This window comes from Mobula hypostoma, chromosome 12 (genome assembly GCF_963921235.1).
Source record: "Mobula hypostoma chromosome 12, sMobHyp1.1, whole genome shotgun sequence".
In the NCBI taxonomy this organism is placed as follows: Eukaryota; Metazoa; Chordata; class Chondrichthyes; order Myliobatiformes; family Myliobatidae; genus Mobula; species Mobula hypostoma.
In genome coordinates this window covers 35,225,226-35,242,334 of record NC_086108.1, presented here as the reverse complement: position 1 = coordinate 35,242,334, position 17,109 = coordinate 35,225,226, and the positions used below count along the sequence as shown (strand labels likewise).

Here is a 17,109-nt window from a genome sequence, read left to right as displayed (position 1 = left end):
TGTGATTCTATGACTAATTCATTCTAGGTTCTCCCGCAAGCGGAAATATTCTGTCCACGTGAAAGCTGTCAATCAACTTAGGGTGTAATATATTCCAATCGTGCCACTTCCTGAATCATCAAATAATTTCCTAGTATATGTTCTGCCTGAGGATTCCCTCAAGTTACAAGTTGGCAGCAGAGAAACATGTCATCTGGTCCAGCGAAAGCTTATTCTTCCTCTCAAGCCTCCTCCTATTCCTCCATTTCCACCCCTTCCTATCAGTAGATGCTTCCATTCATTTCTCCACATTGTGTTTCCCTCCTCCACCTGCACCTCTCCCCTCCGCTTCAATGTCATCAAGTGGTTGCACTTCGCACATTCTTGCCACACTTTGAGTAAAGGATCCCTCAAGTTCTCCATTCGATTTACCAGTGACCATCAATGTGCCATTTAAGTTTGGACTCTGCAAACATGAAAACTACTTCTGTATTTCTATCCTAAGAAGACTTTCATTACCTTTACTACTGGAAATACACCCGCAGTCGATAGCCCCAAACGTTGCCGTACAGGAGCATCAGTAATTGTTCTCTACTTGTATTATTCCTCCAGAGAAATGAATTACAGAACAGACAACAATGTGACCTACTCCTATGTCGCACTTAAGACTATAAGACGATAAGGCATAGGAGCAGAATTAGGCCATTCAGTCCATCGAGTCTTCTCCGCCATTCCATCATGGCTGATCCTAGATCCCACTCAACCCCCATACACCTGCCTTCTCGCCATATCCTTTGATGCCCTGTCCGATCAGGAAACTTTCAGCTTCCGCCTTAAGTATACCCATGGACTTGGCCTCCACCTCGGTCTGTGGCAGAGCATTCCACAGATTCACTACTCTGTAGCTAAAAAAAAAAATTCCTCCTTACCCCTGTTCTAAAAGGTCACCCCTCAGTTTTGAGGCTGTGCCTCCAGTTCTCGATACCCCCACCATAGGAGACAACTTCTCCATGTCCATCCTATCTAGTCCTTTCAACATTTGGTAGGTTTCATTGAGTTTCCCCCCCTCATTCTTCAAAATTCCAGTGAGTATAGGCCCAAAGCTGCCAAAAGCTCCTCATATGTTAATCCCTTCATTCCATATTGACTTTCGTTGTAGTTCTAAGCATTTCTTTTTGAAAGAAAGGAGCCTCAACCCCTTTCAGCATTTCCCATTAATTATTTTCTCCTAGCTTTGATATGTTCTTGTGATTTATCTTCCTTCGCCTGCCTCCTACGCCATGTCACGGCATCCTTCTTATTATATGAAGACTACAGTTATACACCATTCTCCTTCTGGGCAATAGGTCTCTGTTTCAAATATCTGAGAACACAACAGTTGTGCTAATCTTACTAATCAACAGCTTGCAGTTATGCATGAAGAAAATGCTCAGCAATTTAAATAAAAGCGGCATTAAAAAGCAACTTGCAAGGTATTTCACCTCTTTCCAATACAGAAGGTTTAGGCCATGGAGTTCCTGAGTGAAATAATTAGGAAATTGTTAGATGACTAATGATGTGAATGGCTGGCATCCTTCTAAAAACACTCAGCCATGATTGAGTGGCTCCTTCCACAACTTGCTGCTTAATTTGGCCTCGGAGAAAAGGAAAGATTTATACTGAGGGGAAAGTCATTTGTCACTGTTCAGCACATGCAATTCCTTTTGGGGCCACACTAGTGAGCAATCACATTGGTATTGCACTGTTTCTCAACATGGGAGCACAAAGGACTAGGGTAGACCACAACAAAACATCTCCAAAGGAAACCAGTCTTCCAGTGCTCAGAACACAATGAAAAGATGAGAACTAAAAGGTGCCAGGACAGGATACTTGTGCATCATTCAAAAGTCAGGCTTAATTGCCGAGATCATTATCCTCTACTAATTTTCAAGTGGAGCATAAAGACTGTGCATTTCTTTCCATACTTAGAAATGAATGACACCGGTCAATAAATATGACCTCTTATTAATAAAATGTTTGATCCTCAGAAATGTTATATTGCAGAATCAGAATCAGGTTTAATATCACCAGCCCATGTCATGAAATTTGTTGTTTATGCAGCAGCAGTATAATGTAATACATAATAATGTAAAAACTGTGAATGACGTTAGCTATACTTATATATATATATATATATATAGCAAATTAAATGAGTAGTGCAAAAAAAGTAATGGGTTCACTGTGGTTTCTTTTGTGTTCGTGTATCAACTAAGATCTCACTGTCGTTCCAACAAACATTAACAACAATTACATCATCTAGGCAACACTATGCTGTGTAAATTCACAGTTGGCTTGTTAGAGTGGCACATCTGCACCGTGCACTTCTTCCCTCGTGGGGAAATTCAATTAGCCGCGTTTGAAAATGTCCTCGTGTTCAGCTGCAAGCTTTGAGTGAAGCCATGCTGCAAATCAGGAATAGGTGGGGTGGAGAGCACGTTTCTTTTTGTGGGAGAATCAAGAACTCGGAGTGGCCCACAGAGACAAAGGTGAGGTCAATTTTTTTTCTCTCTGTGAGTCTGTGGAATTCTCTTCCTTAAAGTATAGTGGTCTTTGAATATGTTTAAGACGAGCAAGGGTTGGAAGGCTATTATGTAGGGCAGTCATATGAAATTGAGCTTGCAGTCAGATCAGCCCTGACGTTACTGAATAGTGGAGCAGGCTCAATGGGTTAAATGGTCTCCCTTCGTTCCTAATTCAAACTCTTGTACTCTATCACCATTAGCCCAATGACCATAGTATTCCTGATCACACAGGTCGAGTGTCAACGGCAAAAGCGTAAAGACAGTTACTCTTTTAAAAAAAATGGAAGTGGAATTAGCTCTGTGTAATGAAGTGACTGGAGCTAAATATGATTTAGTCTTCGGGTTTCCTGCAAGTCCTGCTTTATCACAGCAGAAGCATTGGCAACATCAGAGGAAGCAGGACCAGCAGATGCAGCAGGGTACAAGAGCATAGGAATAAAGTGTGAAGAACATCAGGACAGACAGTGGATTGCAGCCTCAAACTTACTGCTGGGTCTTTGAATACTGATGCATCATGGGAATCCTGATGTGCCCTCTGAAAAGGGGTCTGTTATTCATTTTACATCTGGGATGGAGGCACTCTTGTTAACCAAAGGCATTAAGAGGTAACAGGAAGAGACAGCCATGCGGGGTCATGAATAGCTGCTGAGGCTCCAGGGCTGCTCATACCCATCTGCCCATCTGTTCACAGAGCAAATCCAAAAGAACTTATCACCAGAAGAACCAACAAAATCAGCAAGCCACAGATCATATAAGGTTCAGCTACATTACTTAAAGCTCATATAAATTAATCTCCGTATGGCTGCCACATTTGGGCTTGCAGCCTGAGATCCTCTAACCCACAGTTCCACAGCATGTGTGGATGAGACTTACAAAACAACAGCATATATACAGTAATAACATTGTATTGAATAAATGCACATGGCTACAGTAATGCAGCAAGAACTGAAATGTTGGCATTTCCTCATGAAGAGAGCATGTTTGCTTCTCCTTTCAAACACAGAGCAAGGGTGGGTAGTAAATTTCTTTCCTTCCATTTATATAGAAACAATAAGAAACAAAATCCTCATTATTTAGCTTTTAAGTGCCCAAACAAATGAATCAAAGAGTGCAAATAAATGAACGTCTATGGTCTGAAACATATTTGGCCAATGTCTTTTTAATCAGGCATTCCATGGATGCTGCCTGACCTGCTGAGTTCCTCTAGCAGTTTGTGTGTGCTTTGCTTTGGATTTCCAACATCTTTTTTCAAGCATTGTTTTTGATCTGCTGCTCCTCTGAGAAGACTCTTCAAGGGATGCCTACCCTGAAGAAGTTTAAATCTTCTCTTCCACAGGAGTTCAGTGAAGACCTCTCTCACTGCTCCCTTGCTGTGATCTCTGCTGCCCTTCACAGCCGTATATCCTTCCTGGGAGCTTGCCTTTGTCACCATCTTGTTCCAGATCTGGCTTCCACATCTGTCTCCTCACATTCCCATTCCAATATGTCAGTCTACGGCCTCCTCTTGTGCCAGGGTGAAGGAGTGACACCTTATATTTTGTCTGTGTAGCCTCCAACCTGATGGCATGAATATCGATTTCTCCTTCCAGTTAAAAAAATTTCCCTCCCCCTCCCCACTTCTATTCCCACTCTCGCCTCCTAACTTTTCTCACCTGACTGTCACTTCCCCCGGGTCCTCTTCTCCTTCCCTTTCTTCTATGGTCAACTTTCCTTTCATGGTAGATCCTTCTTCTCCAGCCCTTTACCTTTCTCACACACTCAGATTCACCTACCACCTTCTGGCTAGTCCTCCTTCCCCTCCCCCCACCTTTTCATTCTGACATGTTCCTCCTTCCTTTTCAGTCCTGAAGGAGGGTTTTGGTCCAAAATGTCAACTGTTTGTTTATTTCCACGAATGCTCCCTGACTGTTTGCGTCCCTCCAGCGTTTTGTGTGCACTCCACCATGTTACTGAATTATTCAATGGATAAAAGGTTGTTTGTTTTGTCAGAATTGTTTGATACAACATACACAGCAGCCGCCCTGTATATGCCCCTACTGCCAGGCCTGCACAAGCAGGCACCTCACAGTTTTCACCCAGTTAACAGGAGTTATTTTACCACTTGATTCCAGTTCATCACCTGCAGCCTATTTAAACCCAGCTCTCATCCACAGTCCTGGTTTTCCCATCGAATCAGCCAGCCCCAACTGGTTGCTCGTAGCCTTCAGTTACCTTGTTGCCTGTGGTGTTTAGCATTTGTTCTCTCTCATTTTTTGGCTCCCGATAGCTTGTTATTTTCACAGTCTATTAATAAAGTTGTTGTTCGTTGCTGAATCATCTCCACTGCTCTGCTTTTGGGTCAAGCCTCCTCGACATTCCCTGAGAGGATGGGTAAGCCGATGGTTGACCCAGCGGAGTTTGCTCAGCGAGAGGGTGTCATCCACCAACACGAGGGCACGTTCCAGAAGCAGCTGCAAACCATTGACCATCTGCTCGCCACTCTCAACCAACCTTCCATCTCAGTACAGCAACCCCATGCCAGTCAACTTCCTCCGCCAGAACACCAGATGCTGGTGCCCGAATGCTTCAATGGATCCCCAGCCCGATGCCGCAATTTCCTGTCCCAGTTTGAGCTCCAGCCACCTCTGTACTCTATGGACTGAGCCAAGATTGCCTTCGTCATCTCTTTCATGACTGGGCGAGCTCTCACCTGGGCTACTATTAACTGGGACAATAAAACTACCGGTTGCAATAAATCTGAGGAATTCACCACTGATTTGTACCATGTTTTCAACCAGCTGGGAAGTGGAAGGGAGGCAGTGGTTTGGATACTGTGCCTGCGTTAAGCCTCACGTTTGGTGCTGGATTACACTGAGAAATTCCAGACCCCTGCAGCAGAGTGCAGCTGGAATGCGGAAGGTCTGCTGGCACATTACCGTCACAGCTTCTCGGAGTGCTTGAAAGATGAGCTGTCTACCTGGGAGATGCCCAGCAACCTCGAAAGCCTCATCACTCTGGCCCTCCATATTGAATAGTGTCTTATGGAACGACCCTCCAGATCACCAGCCAGAACCCCAGTTCCATTCCCAGAACCAATTCAAGCTGCAGGACCCTCATCAGCAATGAACACAGAACCCATGCAGTTAGGGAGAGTTCCCTTAACCCCAAGAGTGTGAGCGTTGGTGGAGAAACAACTGATGTGCTTACTGCAGAACAGCCCATCACCCATGCAACAGATGCCCACTGCATCCAGGAAACAGCACCACCAGGTAGAGAGGAGGGGCCTTCTATCTGGTAAGATCCCCCGGCCCCTTGTTCCAACACCATAGCCCGACTCACTGTCGCCTTCCTCCCCCACATCCCTGATAGTTCTGTGTACACAGGAGGCTCCGGTGGATTCTGGCACAGCAGGCAACTTTCTGACTGAACTGTGTGTGTGCAGCTTGGACTCACTACTGAACCAATCACTCCCCCCTTCCACATCAAGGCCATTGACGGACATCCCTTGGAGTCTGGGAAGGTCAGAGCATGCACACAGCTGTGCACGTGGACACTGGAGAGAACCACAAGTCCACCTACTCCCTCTTTATCACCTCACCCAACACTTCCCCCATCTTGGACTACCCCTGGCTCTCCACTCACAGCCCTCACTTTCCCTGGTCCTCCAGTTCACTGCTTAATTTGGGACTCACCTGCCTGCACCCTCGGTTGACTTCACGCTGTAAATCTGAGGAAATGGAGGAAACCCTCGACCTGACCAATCTCCCACAGGAACACCAGTAGAAGGGAAACCAGCTCCTTGCCACCTCACAGACTACATGACTGTGCGATTGATCTCCTCCTGGACACCACGCCTTCTGAGGTCATCTGTTTTCCATCTCCCTTCCTGAGATAGAAGCCGTGAATGACTATATCACTGAAGAGATACAGCATGGCGTTACTTTATCATCTCACTACTCAGCCGGTGCAGGATTCTTCTTTGTCAAAAAGAAAGATGGGGGCCTCCATCCCTGCATCAACGACCCTGGATTGAACAAAATCAGTATTAGGAACCGTTATCCTCTCTCCTTGATGGATAGTGCATTTGAAACACTCCACAGAGCCCAGATCTTCACCAAACTGCATCTACGGGGTGTGTACAACCTGATTCCTATCTGCCAGGGGGACGATCGTAAGATGGCATTCATAACACCCACCGGACACTACTGAATATTTGGTGATGCCTTTCAGACGTTACACAGTCCAGCAATTTTCCAAGCTTTCATTAACAAGATACTCCGTAGCATGCTACACAGGTATGTGTTAGTCTACCTCGAAGGCATCTTCATCTTTCTCAACGACCCCCAAGGCCACATCTTTCATGCCCATTTAGTCCTTTACAATCTCCTCGAAAACCAACTGTACTGCAAGTTAGAAGAATGCCAGTTCACACACCCCAGTCATTTCCTTCCTGGGTTATGTCCTTTCACCCCAAGGCATAGCCACTGACTCAGAGAAATTGCGCGGCGTCGTTGAATGGCCCCAACTGTGCTCCCTCCAACAGCTGCAGAGCTTTTTGGGCCTGTTCAACTTCTACTGCCAATCATCAACAGCTTCAGCTAAATTACTGCTCCTCTCATCTCCCTTACCAAATCTCCTACCTCACAGATAACTCCTGGTCTGCTGCTGCGGATCATACTTTCTCTGGTTCTTAAGAACCTGATCGGCCGGGCCCTACAGCACAAGCCTGCTCTGGCCAACACACTTGACGACCGTGCACTCTGTGGCACTCCAGGGAACCCACTCCTCACCCCTCTCTGGCCATCCAGACACACAATGGACTCTGGGTTTTCTGTGACACCGGTTCTGGTGGCCTACCATGATGCAGGTCGCCATTGCCTACTGGTCAATGTGCCCAGGCCCATCCTCCAGCCAGCGGCCCTCTGGTATCCTATTGGTCCCTCGACACCTGTGGTCCCACATCACCACGGATTTCACAGGGTTTGCCACTTTCCAAAGGGCCATAGTGATCATGGCAGTGCCGGACTGGTTCTCCAAGACTCCTCATTTCATTACCCTTCCCAAACTTCCACCAGCCACTGAGACAGAAGACCTGGTTCTCCAACACTTCCTATAGTTCACCTCAGCAATGTGCACTTTCTATAGTTCACCTCCACTGTTTGCCGGGGCCACACAATTCGTCACTCATTTCTGGTGAGCCTTCTGCTCCCTCCTCTGCCCCTCAGAGACCAGCTGTCAGATACAGCCAATGAGCAAATTGAGAAGGTTCTCCAATGATTCACCATCTCTAATCCTTCCTCAAAGAAGGATCAGCCCTGGGCTGAGTTGTCCCACAGTCTACACAACTTCTCTGCCACGGGTTTATCACCTTTTGAAGAGCTTCATGGCTACTAACCCCTTTGTTTCCTGTGGAGAAACCAGTGGTGGAGGTCCTGTGTCACCAGGGCCCTGGTTCGCCACTGGCAGGGTGCTTGGAAGAAGGCATGGAGGGCCATCCTAGCTGCAACCACACCTACAGCTGTCACACCAACCACTGGCAGTGCTCAGCAAGACTATTCCATCCAAGGGACTTTGTCTGGTTGTCTACCCAAGATCTGCCCCTGTGCATTGACTCCGGCAAGCTCTTGCCCTGGTTCATTTTTCTCTTCAAGATTACCCATCACATCAATCCAGTTACTTACCATCTCCAGTTGCCACCTACCCTCAGGATGACACCCACCTTCCACATGTCCTGTCTCAAGCCTGTGTCTATGGGTCACTCATCTCAATTGAGCTTGCACCTCTGTAACTTTGTATGCTGGAAGATGGTCCAGTGTATATGGTTCACTAATTGATGGATTCACATTGTCATCGATATGATGTACACTACGTGGTCAACTGGGAAGGGAACGTCCCAGAGGAGAGGTCTCAGTTTTATCTTGGATCCATTGCTCATTGTGGAATTCCATCCAGATCGCCCTGGGCCATTTTTGTCTCCATTAAGGGGAAGGAGTGGTCCTGTCAGGCCTGCACAAGCAGGCACCTCCCAGTTTCCATCCAGCTGACAGGATACAACTGTTGCTCATTTCCATTTGATCACCTGAAGCCTATTTAAACCCAACTCTCCTCCACAGTCCTTGCTCACTCATCGAGCCAGCCAGCCTCAACCAGTTGCTCATAGCCTGCAGTTACCTTGTTGCCTGTGGCATTTAGTATCTGTTCTCGCTTGTTCTGTGGCTCCTCAAGGCTTGTTATTTTTGCAGACTAAAACTAAACTATCATTTTATCGCTGAATTGTCTCCGTTGCTCTGCTTTTGCCTCCTTTACATCTCCTGACACCTACTTAGAGAGTTTTTCCTTTTAACTCTTTTCTCTGAAGCACAATGGTGTGATAAGGCACCAATAAGGCAACATGCCTCCCCTTCTTCAACACTGGGCATGGTGGTTTGTGAAGACAAACTCTGTGATTGGAATCATAAGGGAAATCATGCATATTCATTGAGCTTTCAATCATGTCCAGTGGTCATGGATTTCATCATAAGCAATTCTAAAAATATCTAAATGTTTCAACCAATTTCATGCAGAATTGCTATTTTAATCCAAATTAAATGCTTTATTTAAACGATTCTATCATCATAGTTCCATGGGTATATGTAGTCCATGTGTTTCTCACTCAATTGGTCATTTTTCCAATATGAGCTGAGTTAGTCATCAGGGATGTGTCCCTCTCTTGACAGGTATCAGCCTTCACCTGAGTTTATCCCTTTGGAGTCAAGGATGACCTGATCCCTCTCTCTGGCTTTGTGGGTTCCAAGGTAGTTGATGAGACCAAGATGGGTCTCTCAGACTCTGCCACAGGTGGTGCAGAGGGTGACTAGTGGAGCAAGTGGGAGGGTAGTTTGGGCTGCATTTATGCTGGGCCTCTGCGTGCTCCCAATGAAGAGACTCGAGTTTCCCAACTACCTGACCATTTCACTAGCCAATCTAAATCTCATTAAGTCTATTACAGTCCTCCTCACATGTTTCTATGCTCTGTTACTCAGAAACTGTAGATCGGTCTTTTCTCCTTGGAGCAGTGGAGGATGAGAGGTGACTTGATAGAGGTGTATAAGATGAGAGGCATTGATCGTGTGGATAGTCAGAGGCTTTTTCCAAGGGCTAAAATGGCTAACACAAGAGGGCACGGTTTTAAGGTGCTTGGAAGTAGGTACAGAGGAGATGTCAAGGGTAAGTTTTTTTATGCAGAGAGTGGTGAGTGCCTGGAATGGGCTGCTGGCAAAAGTGGTGGTGGTGGATACGATAAGATCTTTTAAGGGTCTCCTGGATGGGTACACGGAGCTTAGAAAAATAGAGGGCTATGAGTAACCCGAGGTAATTTCGAAAATAAGTACATGTTCGGCACAGCATTGTGGGCCAAAGGACCTGTATTGTGCTGTAGGTTTTCTATGTTTCCACCCCCAATGCGTCTTCTCCGTCTTAAGTGGTCATAAACTGGATTTCCAAAAGTTGGGATTTAATCCAGTGTGAAGCAAGTTATGTCTTACTAACGTGACAGTTTTTTGAGTGGGTGATGAAGGTGGTTAATGAAGGTAGAGCCATGGATGGTGTCTACATGGATTTTAGTAAGGCGTTTGACAAAGCCTCTAATAGGATACTCAGCAAGAAGTTTTAGATGCATGGGACTCACAGTGACTTGGGCTAATGTTGGGTTGGTGCTAGAACCACAGCCATTTGGATTAAGAATTGGCTTGTCCATAGATTTCAGAAGGTAGTAGTCAATGGGACTTACTCTGGCTGGAGATGGATGACCAGTAATGCTCCACAGAAATCTGTACTGGGACCTCTGCTGTCTGTGACATATATAAATGACCTGGATGAAACCATGGATGGGTGAGTTTGTAAGTTCACAGATGACACAAATATTGGTGGTGCTGAGGATAGTAGAAAAAACTGGCAAAGGATATAGTGGGGTGCATATCTATTGCAGATATAGAGATATAATTGCAGAATTAGTTTAATCTGGCCAAGTGGGAGGTGTTGCACTTTGGGAAATGAAATGCAAAGGATGAGTGTACAGTTAATAGCAAGACTCTTAACAATGTGAATGTACAGAAGGATTCTGGGGTCCAAGTCCATGACCTCCTGACAGTGCCTGTGCAGGTTAATAGAGTGGCAAAGATGGCACATGGAATGCTTGCTTTAATTAGTTGAAATATTGAGTTCATTAGGAAGTTATATTGCAGGTTTATAAAACTCTGGCTAGGCTGGTACGTGCTATCAGGGGTGTTGGTGGAAGCAAAAACAATGGAGATGTTCAGAGGCTCTTAAATTGGCACATGATTATGCAGATAATGAAGGGGAATGGGTATTTGTGTAGGCAAAATAATCTGTTAAATTAGGCATTTAATTAATTTTGGTAGGTCAAATATGATGACAGAATATAGTATTAATGGTAAGACTCTTGGCAGTGTGGAGGATCAGAGGGATCTTGGGGTCCAAGTCCCTAGGACACTCAAGGCTGCTGCATAGGTGACTCTGTGGTTAAGAAGGCATACGGTGCATTGGCCTTCATCAATCACGGGGTTGAGTTTAGGAGCCGAGAGGTAGTGTTGCAGCTATATAGGACCCTGATCAGACTCCACTTGGAGTACTGTGCTGAGTTCTGGTCACCTCACTATAGAAAGGATGTGGAAGCCATAGAAAGGGTGCAGAGGAGATTTACAAGGATGTTGCCTGCATTGGGGAGCATGCCTTATGAGAACAGGTTGAGTGAACTCGGCCTTTTTTCCTTGGAGTGATGGAGGACGAGAGATGACCTGATTGAGGTGTATAAGATGATGAGAGGCATTGATCGTGTGGATAATCAGAGGCTTTTTCCCAGGGCTGAAATGGCTAGCACGAGAGGGCACAGGTTTAAGGTGCTTGGAAGGAGGTACAGAGGAGATGTCAGGGGTAAGTTTTTTTACACAGAGTGTGGTGAGTGCATGGAATGGGTTGCTGGCGACCGTGGTGGAGGCGGATACCACAGGGTCTTTTAAGAGACTCCTGGATAGGTACATGGAGCTTAGGAAAATAGAGGGCTATGAGTAACCCTAGGTAATTTCGAAAGTAAGTACATGTTCGGCACAGCATTGTGGGCCGAAGGGCCTGTATTGTGCTGTAGGTTTTCTATGTTTCTATACCCAACGTGTCTTCTCCATCTTAAGTGGTCACGAACTGGATTTCCAAAAGTTGCATTGCTTCATGGAGGCTTTGAGAACAGTGTAGAACTGTCTTCTCCAGCAGCACTTTCCATGTTAGAGCTGGAAATAGTGTCTATTTTGGAGTCTGGTGTCAGATGTGGATAACAAGACTTGCTCAAATGAGCCAATTGGATGTAATAAGAACCCCAACACTGGGGATGTTGTCCTTGAAGAGGGGAGTGACATTCTTTTCACTTATCCTACCTGTGGATTTGGAGGATTTTGTGGAGATAAGAGTGCTGGGTTCTTTCTGGTGTTTGAGGTCCATGTCATAGATGGTCCGAGTGCTAGAAGCACACAGAAGGTAGGGTAGGGTAGTAGACAATAAGTTCTGTGCCAGGTTTGAGGTATTGATATTCAAACACTTTCTCTCGCAAGTGGCCACCGGCTGTAGCTGTGTACTGAAGGCAATGGTGAGTTTCATCAGCGACCTCTGCCTTCATTGAGAAGTGCCTCCTGAAGATTAGGAAATAGTGCACAATATCTATTGTCACTTTGATATGGTGTTAGGGATTACCTTAAGACCATTAGACATGGGAACAGAATAGGCCTTGGCCTATCGGTTTTCCTCAAACACACCACATATGTTAATCCTTTCACTCCCAGGATCATTCCCCTTGAACATCCACTGGACTCTCTTCAACGCCAGCACATCCTTTCTTAGATAATTGGCCCAAAGCTGCTGACAATACTCCACGTGCAGTCTGACCAATGCCTTTTAAAGCCTCAGCATTACGTCTTTGCCTTTATATTCTAGTCCACTTGAAATGAATGATACCAATGCATTTGCCTTCCTTACTAGCAACTCAGCCCGCAAGTTAACCTTTAGGGAAGCCTGCATGTTGAATATTGAAGTCTCTCATGACCATTGTAACATTGCCTTTTTTCTATCACCCCTTGTAGTTTGTAGCCACATCCTGGCTACTATTCAGAGTCCTGTATATAATTCCCAATCAGAGTCTTTTTATCCTTTAATTATTTTAACCTCTACTTACAAGGATTCTACATCTTCTGATCCCATATCATCTCTTTCCAAGGAATTAATTTCACTTTTTACCAACAGGGCCACTCCATTCCCTCTGCCTACCTGCCTGTCCTTTTGATACAATCTGCATCCTTGAACGTCAAGTTCCCAATTATAATCTTCTTTCAACCATGACTCAGTGATGGCCACAGCATCATACCCACCATTTCGTAACCGTGCAACATGATCATCCACTTTATTCTATATAGTGTGTGCGTTCAGATATAACACCTTCAGTCCCGTATTCATCACCTTTTCAATTTTGCTACCATGTTACCAGAATTTAAATACTTATCCCTCTCTGAACTTTTATTTATCCTGGAGATTTATGTAACCTCTGCTGCACTCTCCTTCCCTGTTACTGTATCCTCACTTTTCCAAACTGTCGTACTGTTGAACCTACTATTTAGATTAAAGATGCATTTCAACCCATCCTACTGACTGTAATTTTGCCCTATCATCTACCTATCCTTCACAGATTCACTACACACTTCATCTACTTGTACACCAACTGCCTCATCTTCTGCCCTATCACACTATTTCCCATCCATCATACTAGTTTAAACCCTCCCCGACAGCTCTAACAAACCTGCCCGGATGTTCTGGAGTTATGAAATTAAGGACAGCATATAATGAAATAATTAAAATGACAACCATTCTTCAGGAAATAAAACATGTGCATAATATGACTTCCAACTGATATTTGTGACTAGTAAAACCAGTCAATGAAACACAACAGGGGAAGACAATAGTTCATGTTAATCATTGATCATTGAAAACTTCAGAATGAGATCAGGAAGATAATTAAGTGTCTATCTCCTGTATTACCACATTGTTAAAGGTGTATCACTGGCACTTAATGTACTGTACAGGGCAGGTCTATTTTGTCACTTAACATTCTGGCTTGTTGTGTAATCAACACAATAACAGAAGATTTATATTCTGGGTGTCTGGAGTTTGTGCTCGGAAACTTTCAGGATAAATTCTAGTATTGAATATTCAAAAGGTTTCTGCAGATTGGGATGTGCAACGATTGTAAATATGCAGTTCTGTAAAGTTAACTGACTATATTCAAGATGTTAAAGTTAAGCGGGTGATTATAGCCATTGGAACGGTAATTAAACACTTAAAGTTTGTGTTTAAAAAGTGTAAACATTGTATCAGAAGAGTGAAGTTCTCTTGGACTCACTCTCCTGAATGTCTGCTTGACATTAGGGTGCACAGAGATTGGGTGTGCTATACACCTGTGATGGCCGGCTGGTGACATAGTGGCACCAGCGCCGGACTTCGGAGCAAAGGCTCCCGAGTTCGAGTCCAGCCGGCTCCCTTGCACGCTTTCCATTCGTGCTGGGTTGAGCATTGAGCTAGCAGCTCGGCCCCGTAAAAATAAGAAAGCCTGCTAAAAAAACGCTGTCAATGATGGCGTCCCGATGACTCCACTCGAAGTTAAGGGCCTTTTTCTTCTTTCTTCATACATCTGTGAGCATTCAATCTGAGGATAGCATTCCATGGTAGCCCTTGACTGACAGAGTTGAAGGCTGTAGGAATCCCAAAAGTTCAAACTGATCCCTGCAAGTTAACCTTTAGGGAAGCCTGCGTCTTGAGTATTGAAGTCTCTCATGACCATTGTAACATTGCATTTTTTACATAGATTTTCTATCACCCTTGTAATTTGTAGCCCACATTCTGGCTACTGTTCAGAGTCCTGAATATAACTCCCATCAGGGTCTTCTTACCTTTGAATTTTTTTAACCTCTACTTACAAGGATCCTACATCTTCTGATCCCACTTTGAAGTGGTAGTATGGTAAAGATTATGTTCATTCTGGCTTTAGATAAACCCACCCAAAACAATAAAAAGTTACATGATTTACACATAACCCCCTCCATCCCAAACTTGGAATGTCCCTAGCAAACAGACAGACATTTATGTACAATTAGACAGTATGTGCCACAAAGAACAATTGCTTTGTGCTGCCAAGATATGCCAGCTCAATACTAAGGTGGTTCTAAATCTTATCAATGAATGATTCAATAAAACAGGCACTAAACAGAAAGAAAGATGTAATTGCATTTCTTCCCAACAGAGAAAGTTAAGGCCAGCATTGGCATTAGTTCAAAGGGATCAAGACTCCTGATCATCATGGAGTCACAGGCTTCCTTCTTTTTCTGGAGTGATCCTGGTTTAAGCAGTAATCTTCCAAAATTCCACAAACCCACATACAAAGCCTTCAGGAAATTACCAATTTGGTGGACCTTTCAGTTTCCCAATATAGCCTGTGATTGCCAGCCCTCCTGCATGAGCCCTGCCTCCTTATCCTACCGACAACTGACATCCCCAAGTGTATAATCCTATCAGAGACTGACTATAGAAGGTTGCTGTAGGTTGCAGTGGGATGTAGACAGGATGCTGATTTGGATGGAGAGGTGGCAGATGGAACTCAATCCAGGAAAGTATGTAATGATGCACTTTGGAAGATGGAACTTAAAGTCAGAGAACAAGGTTAATGGCAGGATTACTGGCAGTGTGGAGAAACAGAAGGATCTTGGTGTCCAAGTCCATAGGTCCTCTAAAGTTGTCATGTAAGTTTATAGGGTGGTTAAGTAGACGTGTGGTGGGCTAGCCTTCAGTCGTCAGGAAAATGAGTTCAACAGCTTTGAAGCTCTATAAAACTCTGGTTAGATCACACTTTGAGTATTTTATTTAATTTAGAGATACAGCAACAGGCTCTTCCAGACCAATGAGCCCACACCACCCAATTACACCCATGTGAACAATTAATCTACTAAACCGTACGTCTTTGGAATGTGGGAGGATGACAGAGCACCCAGAGGAAACCCTCATGGTCATGGGGAAAATGTACAAACTCCTTACACACAGCTGCGGAACTGAACCTGGGTCGCTGGCACTGAAACAGAGTCACACTAAATTTTCTGATTGTCTCATCATAGGAAAGACATGGAAGCAGAGGGGATTTATTAGGCTTATCCCTGGGTTAGAGATATATTTTATGAAGAGAGACTGAGCGAGTTAGGGCTTTTCTCTTTGGAGCAAAGGGCATTGAGAGGTGGCTTGGTTGTGGTGTGTTAGGATTATGAGAGGCATAAATAGAGCAGACAGCCAGGGCGGCAGTGGCCAATACCACAAGACACCTGAATGAAGGAAAGTCTAGGGAAGATGTTAGAGGTAGGTTTTTTACACACACAGTGATGTGTCTGGAATGCACTGCTGGCGGTGGTGGTAGAGGGAGATCCAAAAGGAATATTTAAGAAATTCATGAATAGACACATGGACAATGAAAAATGGAGGGTTTAGACTGCATAGCAGGGAAGGGTTAGATTGATCTTGTAGGTTTATTTGTATAGATTGCACAACGTCATTGGACAAAAGGCCTGTGCTGTGTTATACTGTTATATGTCCTATATTCTATGATGCCCTAAGACACGTGCATTGGAACACTTTTAGAACACAGCAGACCAAGGCATCCAACACAGCAACACCTTAATGTCATTTTGAGGTGCTGTGGAACTTAAAGTCCACTGCTAACAATGTGGGCAATTGTCCTAAAGCTTTTTATTTCTGGATTATCACATTATTTGACACCAGACTACACGCAAAGATTTCAGAAAATAAGGCAACAGCTTAGCCCAAGGAGACTTTAGGAAGGTCTTGAGAAAGGAGGATGTGCGGGGTAGTTTAGTGGGAATTCCTGACCCCACCAGCACAGGGATGGTCGACAATAAAAAATTAGGAATGCATGAGAGGCCAGAACGTGCATCCACTTGAATAGTGATTCAGAGTCTCGGGCGCCTACACCCTGATTCCAGGTTTTTCAGAGCTTTTGTTCATTCCTCTGGTACTACTCTCCACTTTCTGAGTACTGTCGGCAGGTCAGTCCTACAAATTGTGCAAGCAATCTCGTACATCACAAATAGGTAGCCAGCCTCAGACGGCTTCATCATTGTGTGAAATTAATTTGAAGCAGCCCTCTTATTAAGAGTAGCGCTTCCCTCAGCATGTGATACAGCTCTTCATTGTTCAGTGGCAATAAACTCAACAGCTGCCTAGCATAGTTTGGTTCTGTAAATTCCCAAAGAGGCTATCAGCATTGCAAATTGCAAGCTATTTTGGACCGTGACTGGTGCCCCCGAGTGTTCCCAGCAATCCATTTTCCATCGCATTTTGCATGTGTTATTATTTCTTCTCTCTCTAAAAATGTGCTTAGTCTGTGATCTGGTGTTTTTATCCAACAGCTTCGGCCGTCAGGAAATGATAAATGAAGGTTGGGTTGTTCTTCATTAAGAATTCCTCTGTTTCTGAGGCAAATATAGTCATCTCTATCCAA

The 17,109-nt window shown here is 44.6% G+C and overlaps 1 protein-coding gene across 4 annotated transcripts in view; it reads left to right on the top strand.

The window, feature by feature from the left end:
* The window catches only part of LOC134354699 (regulator of G-protein signaling 8-like), a 49,824-nt gene that overhangs the window by 6,039 nt on the left and 26,676 nt on the right, over positions 1 to 17,109 (top strand). For 2 of the 4 annotated variants that reach the window (XM_063063840.1, XM_063063839.1), the window contains one exon: positions 2,279 to 2,504. The exons of the other annotated variants lie outside the window; for them this stretch is intronic. In XM_063063840.1, coding sequence (XP_062919910.1) covers positions 2,418 to 2,504 — 87 coding nt within the window. In that variant the 5' untranslated portion in view covers positions 2,279 to 2,417. The remainder of the gene's footprint in view (positions 1 to 2,278; positions 2,505 to 17,109) is intronic. 4 annotated transcript variants of the gene reach the window in all.